Below are 18,317 nucleotides of genomic sequence, written 5' to 3' on the forward strand. Positions count from 1 at the left end.
GTGCTGTGCAAATACTAGTTCCTTTCCCCCAGAGGTGACTCTGCTTGGAGGCAAAGGCAGACTACTGCAACAGGGAAAGCTCGGGCTCTACAGGGAGATTAAGTTGGGCCTCTCTGGCATCTCTGAGATGAGCACGAGCTGCCATATACCTGCCTCACAGAGCGACTACTTTGGAGAGGACAGGACTCATCTGGCTTTGTATTTTCTTTTTTTGTTTTTTAGAGACAGAGTCTCACTTTATTGCCCTTGGTAGAGCGCCGTGGCATCACAGCTCACAGCAACCTTCAGCTGTTGGGCTTAGGCAATTCTTTTGCCTCAGCCTCCCGAGCAGCTGAGACTACAGGTGCCCACCAACAAACGCTTGGCTATTTTTTTGTTGCAGTTTGGCCAGGGCCGGGTTTGAACCTGCCACCCTTGGTATATGGGGCCGGTGCCCTACTTACTGAGTCACAGGCACCGCCCTCTTTTTTTTTTTTTTTTTTTGAGACAGAGTCTCACTATGTTGCTCTCGGTAGAGTGCTGTGGAATTGGGCTTAAGTGATTCTCTTGCCTCAGCCTCCCAAGTAACTGGGACTACAGGTGCCTGCCACAATACCTGGCTATTTTTTTGTTGTTGCAGTTGTCATTGTTGTTTAGCTTGCCTGGGCTGGGTTCGAACCTGCCACCCTTGGTGTATGTGGCTGGCGCCGTAACCACTGTTCTATGGGTGCCAAGCCTGGCTTTGTATTTTCAAAGGATACTTTGTGAATATTGGCTTTCACTTGCTACTGGTAGCTCTTTGGTGGGGTTGCAAATCCAGGTGGTTAGGAGGGGCCAGGAGAGCTGGAAGAAATTGCCTTGGGACACTGGGGTGTTTGGGAAAAATGGTCTTACTCAGGGGCTGGGGGTTCTTTGGACCCAATGGTACTCTATTCAAGGGGTAGGGTAGCCTGTCCCCACTAGCAAAGGTCATGGTGACAATGCAGCCCATCCTGGTGCGGGAGAGGGGGGCATCCCACTTCTGGAGATTGGGGCAGACGAGGGCTGTGGCACTTTCCACCTTGCCTTTCTTCCCCTTTCCGGGAGCCGAGGTGATGACAGTGGAGTCTGGCTTCTCATTGTGCCCCAGGCTCCTGGCCCCAGCAACTTTCCTAGAAGCTGACCTGTGGGTGAGGATCCCTGAGTCCTTGCCTTCCCCAGAGCCTCGTTGGGTCAGCAGATGAGGGAATGCTGGGCGGATCCCCATCCGCCGATGACACATTGCCCCAGGCTTCTTGATGGTGCAGCCCTCTACCAGGAGCCGGATACCCACATATTGGGGTACCTCCACAGCAGGCTGTGGGCAAGAAGAGGAGACAAGCCTGCTCAGATTGTGGCGCCGGAATCCTTAGCCTAGCAGGACCTAAGGCAGAGATGGATGGAATTAATTTCTCAGGCATCTGGTCAAGATATATTTCTGGGGGTGGCACCTATGGCTCAACGAGTATGGCGCCGGCCCCATATGCTGAAGGTGGTGGGTTCAAACTCAACCCCGGCCAAAAACTGCAACCAAAAAAAATAAAAAACAAAACACAACAAAAAAAACTAAAAAAAAAGATATTTCTCGGCTGAGAAATGGGAAGCCCACCTCTGTAAGGGGTCTGACCCTGGGGACCTGGATCAATATCCAGAGCAGTGGTTCTCAACCTTCCTAATGCCGTGAGCCTTTAATATAGTTCCTCATGTTGTGGTTACCCCCAACCATAAAATTGTTTTCGTTGCTACTTCATAACTGTAATTTTGCTACCTTTATGAATTGTAATGTAAATATGATATGCAGGATGGTCTTAGGCGACCCCTGTGAAAGAGTCATTTGACCCCCAAAGGGGTCGCGACCCACAGGTTGAAAACTGCTGATCTAGAGTCCCAGAGCCCCAGAGATTGGCAACCAGAGGAGAAGGGGAATCCTAGCTATGCCCCCACCAGCACCCCTCCACATCACTGCCCTCCTAGCGCCCCTACACCTGCTGGAATGTGTGTGGCTCCACCTGTTAGGCTACCTTGCGTGGGCAGCTTCCAGAGCTGAGCGAGATTCTCTGCATGGAGAATTTGACTTATGACACCCAGACAAAAGAAGAGGCTTGGAGCCTGTCAAGTTATGGGAGAGCAGGAACTAAGAACCTTAAAGAAGACAGGCTGGGCACGGTGGCTCACGCCTGTAATCCCAGCACTCTGGGAGGCCAATACAGGTGGTTTGAGCTCAGGAGTTCAAGACCAGCTTGAGCAAGAGCAAGACCCCATCTCTACTAAAAATCTAAAAACTAGCCCGCTGTAGTGGTTGGTGCCTGTAGTCCCAGCTACTTGGGAGGCTAAGGCAAGAGGATCACTTGAGCCCAAGTTTGAGGTTGCAGGCTGGCTGCAGTGACTCATGCTTATAAATCCTGCACTCTGAGATGCCGAGTTGCATGGATAGCTGAAGGTCAAGAGTTAAGAGACCAGCTTAAGCAAGAGCAAGACCCTGTCTCTAAAAACTAGCTGCAGCTCAGCACCTGTAGCTCAGTGTTAGGGCTCCAGCCACAAACACCAGGGATGGCTGGTTCAAACCTGGCCCAGGCCTGCTAAATAACAATGACAACTACAACAAAAAAATATCTGGGCATTGTTGGCACCTGTAGTCCCAGCTACTTGGGAGGCTGAGGCGAGAGAATTGCTTAAGCCCAAGAGTTGGAGATTGATGTGAGCTGTGATGCCATGGTACTCTACTGAGGGTGACATACTGAGACTGTCTCAAAAAAAATAAAAAAGGGTGGCGCCTGTGGCTGAGTGGGCAGGGCACTGGCCCCATATACCTAAGGGGGCGGGTTCAAACCCACCCCGGCCAAACTGCAACAAAAAAATAGCCAGGCTTTGTGGCGGGTGCCTGTAGTCCTAGTTACTCGGGAGGCTGAGGCAAGAGAATCTCCTAAGCCCAGGAGTTGGAGGTTGCTGTGAGCTGTGTGACACCACGGCACTCTACCTAAAGGGCAATAAAGTGAGACTCTGTCTCTAAAAAAAATAATAAATAAATAAAAACTAGCCGGGCATTGTGGCGGATGCCTGTAGTCCCAGCTACTCGGAAGGCTGAGACAAAGGATCACTTGAGCCCAGGAGTCAGAAGTTGCTGTAAGCTATGAAGCCACAGCACTCTACTGAGGGCAACATAGTAAGACTCTGTCTCAAAAAAAAAATAATAATGATAAATATAAACAAAAGAAATTTGAAGAAGACAGTCTGTGAAGAGAACTAAGTAGCAAGTAAGCAGAGGAAGGCGGAGCTAAGGGTCCGGCAGAACACGCTTCCTTACAGCTTTCGGTTCCTGCTGAGCCAAGCTTTACTCCTCCTGGCTGGGCCTCAGGAGACCTCTGTACCTTGCTAACAACTTGGCATTAGTGTGAAGTATTTTCTGTGTCATTAACATTCTGATTTGAATCTAGCTAAACAGCAGAATCATGGGGAGCGTGGTAAAAATACAGTTGTCACTTAGGAGGCTGATGCAAGAAGACTACTTGAGCCCAGGAGTTGGAGGCTACGGGGAGCTGTGATTGTGCTGCAGCACTCCAGCCTGGGCAACAGAACTATCAGAGCTCCTCGGTAGCCCAAGATGATGAGGGAAAGCTAATGAATCTCGGCCAGTAAATGTATAATGAACAATAGAATGATTAGACATTTATCATTTTGCAACTCTTAATAAAATAAGCAAGAATCAAAACCAGATATCAAAATAATTAAGTGAAAAGGATAACAGGAAAATGTGTAATTTGCATACTATCAAGCATCACTTGAGCCCAAAAGTTTGAGGTTGCAGGCTGGGCACAGTGGCTCATGCCTGTAATCCAAAGGCTAAGTTGAATGGAGTACCTAAAATCCCAACACTTTAGGAGGCTGAGACAGGAGGATTGCTTGGGGTTAGGAGTTTGAGACCATCTTGGGTAAAATACTCTGTCACTACAGAAAATAAAAATATTAGCCACACGCAGTGGCATGGTCCTGTAGTCCCAGCTACTTGGGGGGCTGAAGCAGGAGAATTACCTTGAGTTCAGTAGTTGGAGGATGCTGTGAGCTATGATCATGCCACTGCACTTGACCCTAGGTAACAGTAAGAGAACTTGTCTCTAAAAATAAAAATCTGGCACGCGGCGACCTTTCTTAGTCTCTGGCTGTGGGTCTCTGCTGGGCCCAGCTGTTGCTTTGGCGCCGAGATGCTTCAAAGCATTATTAAAAGTGTGTGGGTCCCGGGCGGCACCTGTGGCTCAGCGGGTAGGGCGCCGGTCCCATATGCCGGAGGTGGCGGGTTCAAACCCAGCCCCGGCCAAATTAAAAAAAAAAAAAAAAAAAGTGTGTGGGTCCCTGTGAAACCTTACTATCCTGAAGTTTTACCAGGAGATCTGGATCAGAATGGGGTTGATGAGCTTCATTGTTTATAAAATCCGGAGTGCTGATAAAAGAAGTAAAGCTTTGAAAGCTCCTGCACCTGCTCATGGTCATCACTAACCAGCCTCACTTGGAGCACACAAGAGATGGACCATCAGTCACCCATAGAGCTAAGCAAGCTGTGTCACATGGGAACATGGACTGTCCCTGTGTACTTGTATGACTGCTGTGTACTCATAGCATGAATAAATGTGTTTGTGAGATGCACCACAAAAAATAAATAAAAATCTGGCTTGGCGCCCATAGCACAGTGGTTATGGCGCCAGCCACATACACTGAGGCTGGTAGGTTTGAACCCAGCTAGGGGCAGCTAAACAATAATGACAACTGCAACCAAAAAATAGCCAGGCGTTGTGGCGGGCACCTGTAGTCCCAGCTACTTGGGAGGCTGAGGCAAGAGAATCATTTGAGCCCAAGAGTTTGAGGTTGCTGTGAGCTGTGATGCTACAGCACTCTGAGGGTGACATAGTGAGACTCTGTCTCAAATAAATAAATCAATAAATAAAAATGAAAAAATGAAAAACTGGCCAGGCCTGGTGGCTCACGCCTGTAATTCTTGCACTCTGGGAGGCCTAGGGGGGTGGATTGCTTGAGTTCACAGGTTCGAGACCAGCCTGGGCCAAAGTGAGACCTCATCTCTAAAAATAGCCAGGCATTGTGGTGTAGTCCAGCTACTTGGGAGGCTGAGGCAAGAGAATCGCTTGAGACCAAGAATCTGAGGTTGCTGTGAGCTGTGATGCCATAGCACTCTACTGAGGGCGACAAAGTAAGACTCTGCCTCAAAAAATAAATAAATAAAAAATTTAAAAGTAAACAAAGCAAGCTTGGTGGCGAGCATCTGTAGTGTTAGGTACTTGAGAGGCTGAGGTGAGATCATCACTTGAGCCCAGGAGTTCAGAGTTACAGTGACCTATCATTGGACTACTGTACTCCAGCCTGGGTGACCGAGCAAGACCGTGTCTCTAAAAATGTAATTCCAAAAGGGAGCATATAGCTTAAAACAGAGACTGGTAGCCCACACCTTTAGTGCATAGTCAAACTTCGCATTACTAATTGTGAGACGCTGACAGGATGAGCCCTGTGATGCCACATGAGGTACTGGGCATCACCCCTGAACTGTTCTTGCCAAATGTGTTTAACCTGATGCTCATCAAGCTGTTTGACCTAGTTTATGGGACATTCTGGTAACAGAAGACCAAGTTAAATAACACCACAAGGCAACAATCAGATACATTCAGAATGTGGGACAGTTCTACAAAACCACCAGCCTAGTCCCTTCTAAAGATCAAAACCATTGGGGAGAAAAGGCAGTGGGCCTGGCCTAGATTATAAGAGATGAGAGAGACAATAAAACCAATGCAAGATGTGAGCCTTGATTACAGGCTGGCCTAAAAAACAAGAACAAATCAGCAAGACACTTCAAGGACAAAAGGACATTTGAGCAATGAAGATACTTTAGTCCCCAAGCCAGACATTTTGGGCCAATCTCTGCAGTGGGGCCTTATGACATCTAGACCTTTAGAACACCTACCAGCTGATTCTGGCCTGTGAACCAGCATTTGGGAACCACCGTACTATGATGGATGGTACCTTTTCCCTTGGGCTTATCATAATTTCCTGCCTTGTATTTCCTCATTTGCATTTTTTGAAACTAAAATGTCATTGCATTAATTTATGATCAGTTGACTGTGACAAAGTCAAGGCCTCTTAGATCATGTGATCTGCACATTCTCTCCCTTGTAGCCAAACCTGAGAGAAGCCAAATCCTAACAGAAGTCAATTGAACTGTCACCCTGGGCAGAGTGCCCTGGCATCATATCTCACAGCAACCTCAAACTCCTGAGTTCGAGCGATCTTCTTGCCTCAGCCTCCTGAGTAGCTGGAGGTGCCTGCTATGATGCCATGCTAGTTTTTCTATTTTTAGTAGAGACAAGAACTCGCTTTTGCTCAGTTCTCAAACTTCTGAGCTCAGGCTATCCACTCACCTTGGTCTCCCTGAATGCTAGGATTATAGGCATGAGCCCCAGTGCCCGACCCCTCCCCCTCGTTTTTTGAGGCGGGGCCTCAGCTCTAATCTGGACTAGATTGTTCACTGCAATCTCAAACTCCTGGGGTCAGGCCAATCTTCTGCCTCAGCCTTGTGAGTAACTGGGCATAATGGAGGTGTGTACCACCACACCCAGATGATTTTTCTATTTTTTTTCTTTTTTTTTGTGTGTGTTTTTTTTTTTTTGGCCGAGGATGGGTTTGAACCCACCACCTCTGGCATATGGGACCGGTGCCCTACTCCTTGAGCCACAGGCGCCGCCCTATTTTTTTTTTTTTTTTTAATAGAAATGGTCTTGCTATGTTGCTGAGGCTGGTTTCAAACTCCTGGCCTCAAGCAATCACCACCCCCCTACCTTGCCAACCCCACTCCAGCCTCCCAGAGTGCTAGGATTACAAATGTGAGCCCACTATACCCAACCTATTTTTGTTCTTTCTTTCTTTCTTTTTTGAGACAGAGTCTCACTTTGTTGCCCTTGGCAGAGTGACGTGGTGTCACAGCTCACAGCAAACTCAAACTCTTGGGTTCAAGTGACTCTTTTTTTTTTTTTTTTATTGTGTTTTACATGTTTACCATTTCCATTGGATTCTTCCCTTATAATGTCCATCTCTCTACTGAAACTCCCTATCCATTTATGTTGTTCATCTTTTCCACTAAAGTCTTTATTTTATTTTATTTTTTTTTTTGTAGAGACAGAGTCTCACTTTATGGCCCTGGGTAGAGTGCCGTGGCCTCACACAGCTCACAGCAACCTCCAACTCCTGGGCTTAAGTGATTCTCTTGCCTCAGCCTCCCGAGTAGCTGGGACTACAGGCGCCCGCCACAACGCCCAGCTATTTTTGGTTGCAGTTTGGCCGGGGCCGGGTTTGAACCCGCCACCCTCGGTGGTATATGGGGCCGGTGCCTTACCGACTGAGCCACAGGTGCCGCCCCATAAAGTCTTTATGATTAATCATAGGTATTTCAAATTCCCTAATTGTGGTAACATCTGGGCCATTTTTTTTTTTTTTTTTTTTTTGAGACAGAGCCTCAAGCTGTTGCCCTGGGTAGAGTGCTGTAGCATCACAGCTCACAGCAACCTCCAACTCCTGGGCTCAAGCGATTCTCCTGCCTCTGCCTCCCAATTAGCTGGGACTACAAGCACCCACCACAACGCCTGGCTATTTTTTTTTTTTTTTTGGTTGCAGCCGTCATTGTTGTTTGGCAGGGCTGGGCTGGATTCGAACCCGCCAGCTCAGGTGTATGTGGCTGGCGCCTTAGCTGCTTGAGCCACAGGCACTGAGCCTCAAGTGATTCTCTTGCCTCAGCCTCCTGATTAGCTGGGACTACAGTCGCCCACCAAAACACTCGCCTATTTTTAGAGATGAGGTCTTACTCTGGCTCAGGCTTGTCTTAAACCTGTGAGCTCAGGGAATCCACCTGCCTCGGCCTCCCAACTGCTAGGATTACACGCATGAGTCACCATGCCTGGCTGCCTGTTTTTATTCTTGCCTCACAGATGAGGAAACAGACTACCTAGAGGTTAGGAACTTGCCCAAAGTCATACAGATCATTGTTACCACATAAGGATCTGAATACAAGAGTCTCTGACTCCTCTTTTTGAGACAGAGCCTCACTACTGTTGGCATGATACATAGTTCACAACCTCAAACTCTTGGGCTCAAGTGATCCCCCTGCCGCAGCTTTCAGAGTAGCTGGGACAATAGGTTTCCACCACAATGCCCAGCTAATTTTTCTATTTTTAGTACAGATGGGTCTCACTCTTGCTCGGGCTGGTCTTGAACTCCTGAGCTCAAGCACTCTATCCGCCTCGGCCTCTCAGAGTGCTAGGATTACGGGTATTAACCACCACACCTAGGCAAGAATCTATGTATGCTATATGCCTCTCTGGAAATATTATCCATATATATTACTCATCTCACTCTCCTAAACCCACTGAGAAAGATGGCAATATTATCTGCATTTTACAGATGAAGAAACTGAGGTTTAAGAGAAGACCAGGACTTGAACCCAGATCTTGAACCGGGACTCACTGCAGAGCCCTGTGCTCTGTGATGGAGTTGCCTGGGGTCCTGCCCAGGCTCGACCACCTCACCTGCTTATAGATGAGCTCAAAGGCTCCCGTGTTACAGTTGCGGTCCAGCCTCCGGTCGATGACTACCCTCAGGGTGTCTGCTTGCACACCGGCACAGAGCTTGGTGGTGACAGCTGTGGAGGGTGCCATAGTGGGGCTGGCATTGATCTCGATCAGCCAAGGTTGGAAGTCCTCACCAAACACAAAGTCAGCACCATAGAGCTCGAAGCTGGCCTTCCGACACTGCACAGTGTCTTGGGAGGTCTGAAGCGCATGGATCACGGCAGCCTTCATGCCGGGCACAATGATGGTGGACCAAGCATTTGGGGCCCCCATCTCCTGCAGGTGGGCCTGGAACCTCTGGCTGGACCACATATTGTCTGAAGGTAGCAACGGATGCCGAGAGCACGAGTTTTCCAGGTGCTTCTGAATGGAGTTGTTGCACAGGTGCACCGAGCTGGGGCAAAGAGCAGGAAGCTGAGGTCTGGCCTCTGTGCTTCTCCTGCCCAAATGCAGGCAGGAGATACAACCCCAGACTGTTCAACTCCAGACAGGGCGCTACTAGGGGTAGGGGTGGGGTACAGAAGGACAAAGGCCTGGGCCTCACCACTTCCTTCTAGGGCCAGAACCAGTCTTTTCCCTTAAGACTCTTCTGAGGGCTCTGACTTCAGGGGCCACTATATTAAGTGCTTTGTGTGTAGTTGCAGTTAATCCTCCCAGTGCTTGAAGAAAACAAGCTGGGTAAGAGTATGGCCCTGTGGTCACCAAGACATGTTCAAGTCCCATCTTCACCATCAATTACTTAGGCAAGTCATCAACCTGCGTGTTCCTCACATCTGTAAAATGTGGGTAATAACAGCACCCACTTCATTATTTGGAGGGGGGGGTTATTTGTTTGTTTTAAAATAGAGTCTCATTCTATTGTCCAGGCTAGAATGCTACATCAGCCCAGTTCACAAACAACCTCATCTCCAGGGCTCAAGTGATCCTCCTATCTCAGCCTCCCAAGTATCTGGGACTATGGGCACTCCCCTCCCCCCATGCCCAGCTAGTTTTTATTTTATATTTTTATTATTTTAATATAGTATTTATTTACCAATTAAACATTTTTAGATTAGGCTTGGTGCCCATGGCACAGTGGTTATGGTACCGGTCAGATGCACCAAGGCTGGCGAGTTCGATGACAACTGCAACAAAAAAAAATAGCCAGGCGTTGTGGTGGGTGCCTTTAGTCCCAGCTACTTGGGAGGCCAAGGCAAGAGAATTGCTTAAGCCCAAGGGTTTGAGGTTGCTGTGAGCTGTGACGCTATGGCACTCTACCCAGGGTGACATAGTGAGACTCTGTCTCAATAAAAGAAAAAAAAAATTTTAGATTAATATATACGTACAAACAACTAGTTTTACTTTTTTTAAAACCTATTTTTAGTAGAGACAGGATCTAGCTCTTGCTCAGGCTGGTCTTGAACTCCTGAGCTCAAGCAATCCACCTGCCTTGGCCTCCCAGAGCACTAGGATTACAGGCCATGAGCCACTTTGCCCAGCCTGATGTTGTTTTTCGTTTTTTTTATTTTTGAGATAAGGTTCAGGTCTGTAGGCTGAACTACAATGCGGTGCAGTGGTGTCATCATAGCTCACTGCCACCTCACATTCCTGGGCTCAAGTGATCCTCCCACCTCAGCCTGCTGAGTAGCAGGGACTACAGACACATGCTACCACCCCTGGCTAATTTTTCTAATTTTTCTAGGGTCTCAGTCTACTACTTAGGCTGGTCTTGAACTCCTGGCCTTAAGTGACCCTCCTGTCTTGGCCTCCCAGAGTGAGATTATAGGCCTAAGCTATTGCTCCCGGCTTTTATTGGGTTTTATGAGGTAATATACACAAGTGAAGTAATAATTACAAGTGAGGTAATATGCACAAAATGTTTGCCACCTATCACAAATGAAACAATAATTGATCCCCATAATTATGAGTTTCACACTATTCCCTGAACGGATGCTTAAACAGGTTTTCACTTGACCAAAGCCATACAACTTGAAAGGTGAAGAGATGGGATTTGAACCCAGGCTTCAACAGGGCTTCCTCTCACCACCCTGAGTTAATACCACATTTTGCCTTTATCCCTCTGAATTTCTTCTGACCTCCCTTCACTCTACTGTACATTTTCCTGTCCTTTTCCCCCCATAACACGAATCATCTTTTTACTTATTAACTTTCCTCATTATGTCCATTGCCTGTCTGTATCACCCTGCTAGAATATGAGCTCTCCTTTTTAGTCTGTCACCCAAGATAGAGTGCCATGGTGTCATTGTAGCTCACAGCAACCTCAATCTCCTGGGCTTATCTGATCCTCATGCCTCAGCCTCCCAAATAGCTGGGACTACTATAGCTGTCACAACACCTGGCTATTTTTAGTAGAGACGGGGTCTCGCTCTTTCTCAGGCTAGCCTCTAACTCCTGAGCTTAAGTAATCCACCTGTCCTGGCCTCCTAGAGTGCTAGGATTAGAGTCATGAACTACTGTACCAGGCCTAGAAAGTGAGTTTTTTTTTTTTTTTTTTTTTTTTTTGAGACAGAGTCTCAAGCTGTCGCCCTGGGTAGAGTGCCTTGGCATCATAGCTCATAGCAACCTCTAACTCTTCGGCTCAAGTGATCCTCATGCCTCAGTTTTTCAATTTTTTAGTAGAGATGGGATCTCACTTTTGCTCAGGCTGGTCTCAAACTCATGAGCTCAAGCTATCCACCCTTCTCAGCCTCCCAGAGGCCGGATTATATGTGTAAGCCACCACGCCTGGCCTGTGAGCTCTTTCTTGAGAGCTGGGGTCTTGTATTAGTCACTGCTGTCCCAAGTGCCTAGAGCAGTGAATGGCACGGGGTTGACACTTTGTATCTGTTGGATGGGGGCATGGCTGGCTGGGCGAGGGCCTGCCTGCCTGCGTGTGGAGTGTATGTGTGCTGCTGCCTGAGTCCCCGGCACTGTAATTGCTTGCTAGCTCCTCAACCAGACTGGGGCTCACGAGAAGTGAGAGGTGGGGCTCACTTGTCCAGGTTCTTCAGGGAGAAGGGCTGCGTGGAGAAGCGGATATAGCTGTCTCGGTAGAACCATACAGTAAGTGGGTTCCAGTCAGTCACAAGGAACCACTGTCTCAGGTCAAACTTGGTGCCAAAGATGAGCAGGGGCCGCTCGATGTACTTCTGCACCACCCACTTGCCGTCCTTCATCATCATGGGGTTGCCGTCCACCAGCTTCAGCATCTCCTCCAGATGGTCCATGCACATGATGCCTGAGGGGGAGAGGTCTAGGGTCAGGAGGTCAGGAGGACAGGCCCATGCTGGGAGAAGGCGGGGGCAGCTCTTCATAAGCTCTCAACCCACACAACTGATAGGGCCGAGCAGGTAAGGCTGCCTCCTTCCATCAGATCCCTGTTCCTTTTGAGAAAGTCAGGAATTTGTGAATGCTTTTAAATTTTTTCTGATTAACCAGTTTTGTTTGACTGAAAAGGAATATATGCATGGATAAAAATTTAAATAGTATTGGACTTTTTAAAAAAGTGTGCACACACATTATCCTTCCCCCAATCGTTAACACTATAAAACAAAAACAAAAATTAGTACAAAAAAACAAAAAATATGTCACTTATAGTCCCAGCTAGTTGGGAGGCTGAGGCAAGAGAATCGCTTAAGCCCAATAGTTTGAGGTTGCTGTGAGCTGTGACGCCATAGCACTCTACCAAGGGCGACATAATGAGCATAATGAGACATTTTTGTTTAAAACAAAAAGTATGTCTCCTTTTCTAGAAGAAACCAACTGCTGCTTTCTAGATCCTTATAGATATCCCCCCAGCTTATGTGAGTGTCTGTGTGTGCTTTGGTTTCACAAGATTATTTTCTTTTTTTTTTTTGCAGTTTTTGGCTGGGGCTGGGTTTGAAGCTACCACCTCTGGCATATGGGGCTGGCGCCCTACTCCTTGAGCCACAGACGCTGCCCGGTTTCACAAGATTATATAAAGCACGTTAAGGATTTAGTTTTTGGCCAGGGCTGGGTTTGAACCCACCACCTCCGGCATATGGGGCCGGCACCCTACTCCTTTGAGCCACAGGCCCTGCCCAGCATGTTAAAGGTTTAGAATAGTGCTAGGCACATGGTCAGCATTCAGTAAATCTCAACTCCTATCATTATTATTACTTGTAGAATAAATTTCTAACCAGATTTGCTGGCCCAGGGTTATGTGCATTTTTCATTTTATATCGTGGAAGTCATTCTACCAATTTGCAAGAATATATAGTGAGAATATATGAGACCATGTGTTTGCCCACATCCTCCCCAACCCTGTTGATTATTTATTTTAGCCATTCTCTTAAGTAAAAAATGATTTTCTTTTTTTTTTTTTGAGACAGAGTCTCACTATGTCACCCTGGATAGAGTGCTGTGGCGTCACAGCTCACAACAACCTCAAACTCTTTGGCTTAAATGATTCTCTTGCCTCAGCCTCCTGGACTACAGGCGCCCGCCACAATGCCTGGCCATTTTTTTTGGTGTAGTTGTCATTGTTGTTTGGCAGGCCTGGGCTGGATTCAAACCTGCCAGCTCTGGTGTATGTGCCTGGTGCCCTAGCCACTGAGCTACGGGAGCCAAGCCCTAAAAACTGATATGTTTATTTCACCCTGAGATTATCTTATGCTTAGAAGGCATCATTTTAATGCCAGTAACTATCATACTCACGGTATGACTGAAACACACACATTCACAAATCAATCTTACTCCTTCATTGTTCAGGCTCCACCCCAGGCTGATCACCTGCCACTGACACAGAAGAACCTGTGCCTGGTTTCTAGACCAGATCTTTTCTCAGAACGGCCAGATCAATCACCAGGATCCCAAGAACATGATGCCTTGTGTATCAAAAGATTAAGACCATTCATGCCCTTTGACCTAACAATTTCATTTGTAGGAATTTATCCTAAGGAAATAAATGAAAAAGGCCACAAAGATATCTGCACAGATATCCATCATAATGTTGGTTGTAACAGCAGTCAATAAATCAACAAATAAATAGGAAGAAATTGGACTCCATCTAAATATACATCAGAAAAGGATTAGAAAAATCCTTGAAGGGGGCGGCGCCTGTGGCTCAGTGGCTAGGGCACTGGCCCCATATACCAAGGGTGGCTGGTTCACACCCAGCCCTGGCCAATCTGCAACAAAAATCCGGGCGTTGTGGCAGGCACCTATAGTCCCAGCTACTCAGGAAGCTGAGGCAGGAGAATCACCTGAGCCCAAGAGCTAGAGATGGCCGTGAGCTATGACCCCACAGCACACTACCGAGGGTGATAAAATGAGACTGTCCCTAAAAAAAAAAAAAAAGAATAAATAAAATAACATAAAAATACATACACTCCAAATGCATAGAAGAATGTAGAGAAAATCACACACTAAAGGTTAACAATACTTACCATCTCTTAGTGAAATCAAGTGTGGCTATTGCTTGCTTTTTTTAAATAATAAACATTTTCATAATTGGAAAAAAACAAGAAAACTATTCCTATGGTTAAAAAAAAAAAAGAACCTAGCTTGGCACCTGTAGCTCAGTGGCTAGGGCGCTGGCCACACACACCCGGGCTGGCAGGTTTGAACACAGCCCAGGTCTGCCGTTGTGGTGGGCACCTGTAGTCACAGCTACTTGGGAGGCTGAGGCAAGAGAATTGCTTGACCCCAAGAGTCTGAGGTTGCTGTGAGCTATGACACCACAGCATTCCACCAAGGGTGACAAAGTAAGACTGTCTCAAAAAAAAAAAAATACTCGGCTGATGCATGATTTGCTTCCTCTCCTATTTAAATTCCATTCATTCTTGGTCAAACATCCAAATTACAGCTAAAAATAGCACCTATAGCAGTTACTGTATGAAGCTACAAGATCTCAATACTTTACTTTTATTCTGCTCATTTAATCTTCTAGGGTAGATATTGGTTCTATTTTGGTGATGAAGATGAGTTACAAAGGAGGTGAGCTCACCTGCCCAAAGTCTTACAAATAGAAGGAGGCAGAGCTTGGGTTTGAACCCAAGAGTCTGGCTCCCAGCATCCATGTCCTTAACTTCTATGCTGTACACCACAAGGATGCACTGGTCAAATCTGAAAACACTTAGATGAAAAGCAACTACCTGCACATGAGTATCCCCAATCCCGCCTAAAACATTAACCCAAACTCCGAAAGCTAGAGAGGAGCTGGCATCATCATCACAGCCACCCACATCTGTGGGGTGATTACTGTGCCAGCACCAGGTCTTTAGCTGCACTACTTCGTTTAATCCTCACCTCACGGAAGCCATTATCATCATCCCCATTTCACAGATGAGGGAAGTGACATCATTTGCTCAAAGTCACACACAGTATTAGTAGCAGAGCTATGATTCACAAACTCAGGCAGTCTCTTTCAATAGAGCCGGCACAATTAATCTCACTGGTCCTTAGTGGGAAAACAGATCTTGGGGTGCAGGAAGCAGGGGCTTACCCCTACCTCGTCCACGGGACTTGGCTCCTGGCTTCACAATCCAGACGTTGCGATCCCCTTCCATGTCAATCTGGGGTACCACGGCCCGCAGCTGCTGCAGAATGTCCTCACAGCGCTGGACCTGAGTGTCGAGGTGCCTGAGTTCTGCCCCCTCACTGTGTGGAGACAATGGGACTTGGTGAGCTGGGACTGGGGATAGGTGGGGTGATAGGACCAGGGGAGACACAGGTTCCCCAGCCCCAGCAATGGTCCAAGCAGCCTTGGTTATGCCCAGCCCCTACAGATTCCAGGTATGTTCCTCCCAAATGTCTATCCCCACCCTCAAGCCACCACCCAAATCCTACCCTGCCCAGACTACAGGAATGAGAAAGTTGAGAAAACCCCATTTACTACATGCCCTCAACCCCAATACTCCACCTCTGCCACCACCCTTCCTGGTACCTTAATACTATCTTTGGCAAAATTTAATCATTCCAGCTCCTAAGGAGGGGGCAGCGCTATGTGTAGGCACTAGGTTGGGCTCTCCATATGTTATCACTGATCCTCTCAACAGTTGTGCCAGGAGTTAATTACTGGTCCCATTTTAGAGACATGTAAAGTGAAGCCTGGCATGTAAGGGACTTACCTAAGCTGTACCCTGTGTCGAGTGTTTGCCAGGATTCAAGCTCTGACCTGCCTGACTCTTCCACCCATCATGCTGCTTGGGGTTCATTCCCCTCCTAATCTCTGCCTAATGCTGGCTGAACAGTGGCTCCATTCCTTGTCTAAGTCCTTTTAGGCCCGTCTGTATCACTCCTCTCCTGGCTCTGTTACACGTACTGTCACACAGTCCAGTCCTCGTCTGTCTCCCCTCACGAGAACGTAAGCACTGTGACAGCATACATTTATTGTAGTCATTGTTTTCTGCTGCAGTCCCATTTCCCAAGCACTACACCTGACACTTAGGTGCTCCCTAAAAGTCTGTTCCATGAATGACTGGTTGGCTAAGTAAATACTTTGCAGAAGTGTGCATCAGCAACTGGGCTGCACAGACAGGGGTTCGTGAACAAAGACGGACGCTGTTCTCAACAGGTCAGAAAATATCCTGAACTAACCCAGGTCACAAAACACTGCATGTGGCTGCCTTATCCAGACTCTCCCATTTCTTCTCTCCCTCCTGAATAGGAAGCAAGCCTCCACTAGATGCTAACAGTCTCTCGGATGTCTCTGGCCATGGAGAGCTTCTCTCTCTCTTTTTTTTTGGCAGGGGCCAGGTTTGAATCTCCCACCTCCGGTATATGGAGCCGGTGCCCTACTCACTGAACCACAGGCGCCGCCCCCTCTTCTCTCTTTGTTAATGAGAAGGCAGCAGCCATTGGGGCAGTGCCAGGAACAGGGAGAGCCAGATGGAGGAGATTTGGTAAGTTCCCCCAGGCACATTCACACCCAAATCCTGATGAACTTTTCCATGGTCCATGGAATAAATTATCTGCTCGGTAAATCTGTGATATGGCCCAGAAAAATGTCACATGGGGATGGCAGGAACACATGTAATTTGTAAGAGTATATTCAACATGAAAATATGATTTTATATTTAGTAAAAAAGAAAACAACAAAACATCAGTATTTTTGTGGAAAGGTACCTTATGAAAACTGGCTGGTGAGGCATGGAATTTTTTAAATGTTGAGAAACAGCAGTAAATATTGAATGAACACATGCTAGCTACCTGTACTGAACCATGATGCAATATTTTTTTTCTATTTTGAAATAGAGTCTCCTCCTGTCACCCTGGGTAGAGTGTTGTCTGGCCAGATGTAATATTTTATGTAATCCTGATGTTGGAGACATTCCTGCAACCCTCTAGAACTTGCCCCACACCAGAAATGAAAAGGACTCATGTATTTCTCATGTAATGTTGTTCTAACTCAGCCTTGAAAATCCTGAGTTTAAGATGGGCAACTTTAGACTGAGCATGGTGGCTCATGTCTGTAATCCTAGCACTCTGGGAGGCTGAGGCGGGTGGATTGCTTGAGCTCAGGAGTTTGAGACCAGCTTTAGGAAGAGCAAGACCTCGTCTCTAGAAATATCCAGACATTGTGGTGGGCGCCTATAGTTGCAGCTACTAGGGAGGCTCAAGCAAGAGAATCACTTGAGTTCAGGAGTGTGAGGTTGGGAAGCACCCATAACTCAGTGGGTAGGGTTCCGGCCACATACACCGAGGCTGGAGGGTTTGAACCTGGCCCGGGCCAGCTAAACAATAACAACTGCAACAAAAAATAGCCAGGCTGTATGGCGGGCACCTGTAGTCCCAGCTACTTGGGAGGCTGAGGCAAGAGAATCGTTTAAGTCCAAGAGTTGGAGGTTGCTGTGAGCTGTGATGCCATAGCACTCTACCCAGGGCAACAGAGTGAGACTCTGTCTCAAAAAAAAAAAAAAAAAAGAAGAAGGACAACTTTAAATTTTCAAGTAGCTAAAGAGAAAGTATAGAGTCACTTAGTTGTCATTTTCTGTATTTTAAAAAAAAATACAAATGAATTCTTTGCCAATGAGGTGAGTTTGCCGCTTCTGTCCTTCATTCAAAATTCATTCATTAGTTCTTTAGCTTTCTCTATGGAATTCCTTTCTGTTAACACCACCCCAGCTGAGACCCTTAGCACTCCCACCTGGCCTGTCACTAGCTCCCTACCTTGAGGTGTCTCCCTTGAGAGAAGGGATTTCTGGAGCCCAGCACAATGCTTGGCACATAGGACATGCTCAAGAAATGCTTGCTGAGTACTCTCCTGCCTTCAGGACCCTTCTCTCCCAAGTCCTTCTTGCACACTTCTGAATGGAATCTCCCTGAAGTAGTACCAGTGTCACCTTGACCTTCCCTTCCCCTGCCCAAGAACCTTTATCCAAAGTGTGCTCTGAAAACACTACCCTCAGGATGCGTGGACTTGGAAGGAGGGCACGAGCTCATGTAAGTCCAGGATATGTTCTCTCCCCCCACACTCCTTTTCTCTCTGTCTCTCTTTCTCTGAGAGGTTTACACCACCAATTAGGTTCTGAAACATCTTGCATCAGGAAGCCTGTTTAGTTAACTTTGCTTAACCTAATGTTTTCTAAATCTGATTGACCTCAAAAGCCCTTTTTTCATAAAACCTACTTCCTGTAGATTAACATCCTGGGCAATGCGCTTTGGGAAATGGTCTCCAGGATAAAATCTGTATGAGTCAGTTTCCTATTTTGTGAGGCATACAATAAGTGAGTGCTGAGAACATAATACAGATTATCCTGTCTA

At 47.0% G+C, this 18,317-nt stretch overlaps 1 protein-coding gene across 17 annotated transcripts in view; it reads right to left on the reverse strand.

Annotated features, from left to right (window-relative positions):
• The window catches only part of TTLL3 (tubulin tyrosine ligase like 3), a 31,889-nt gene that overhangs the window by 3,272 nt on the left and 10,300 nt on the right, over positions 1 to 18,317 (reverse strand). For 5 of the 17 annotated variants that reach the window (XM_053598729.1, XM_053598728.1, XM_053598741.1 and 2 more), the window contains 4 exons: positions 15,058 to 15,212; positions 11,586 to 11,829; positions 8,571 to 9,006; positions 1,045 to 1,315 (listed from right to left, as the gene is read on the reverse strand). In XM_053598729.1, coding sequence (XP_053454704.1) covers positions 1,045 to 1,315; positions 8,571 to 9,006; positions 11,586 to 11,829; positions 15,058 to 15,212 — 1,106 coding nt within the window. Of the gene's footprint in view, positions 1 to 873; positions 1,316 to 8,570; positions 9,007 to 11,585; positions 11,830 to 15,057; positions 15,213 to 18,317 lie in introns of all 17 variants that reach the window. The other 12 variants (XR_008381557.1, XM_053598731.1, XM_053598740.1 and 9 more) reach the window with 8 other exon arrangements.

Source organism: Nycticebus coucang, chromosome 8 (genome assembly GCF_027406575.1).
Source record: "Nycticebus coucang isolate mNycCou1 chromosome 8, mNycCou1.pri, whole genome shotgun sequence".
NCBI lineage: Eukaryota > Metazoa > Chordata > Mammalia > Primates > Lorisidae > Nycticebus > Nycticebus coucang.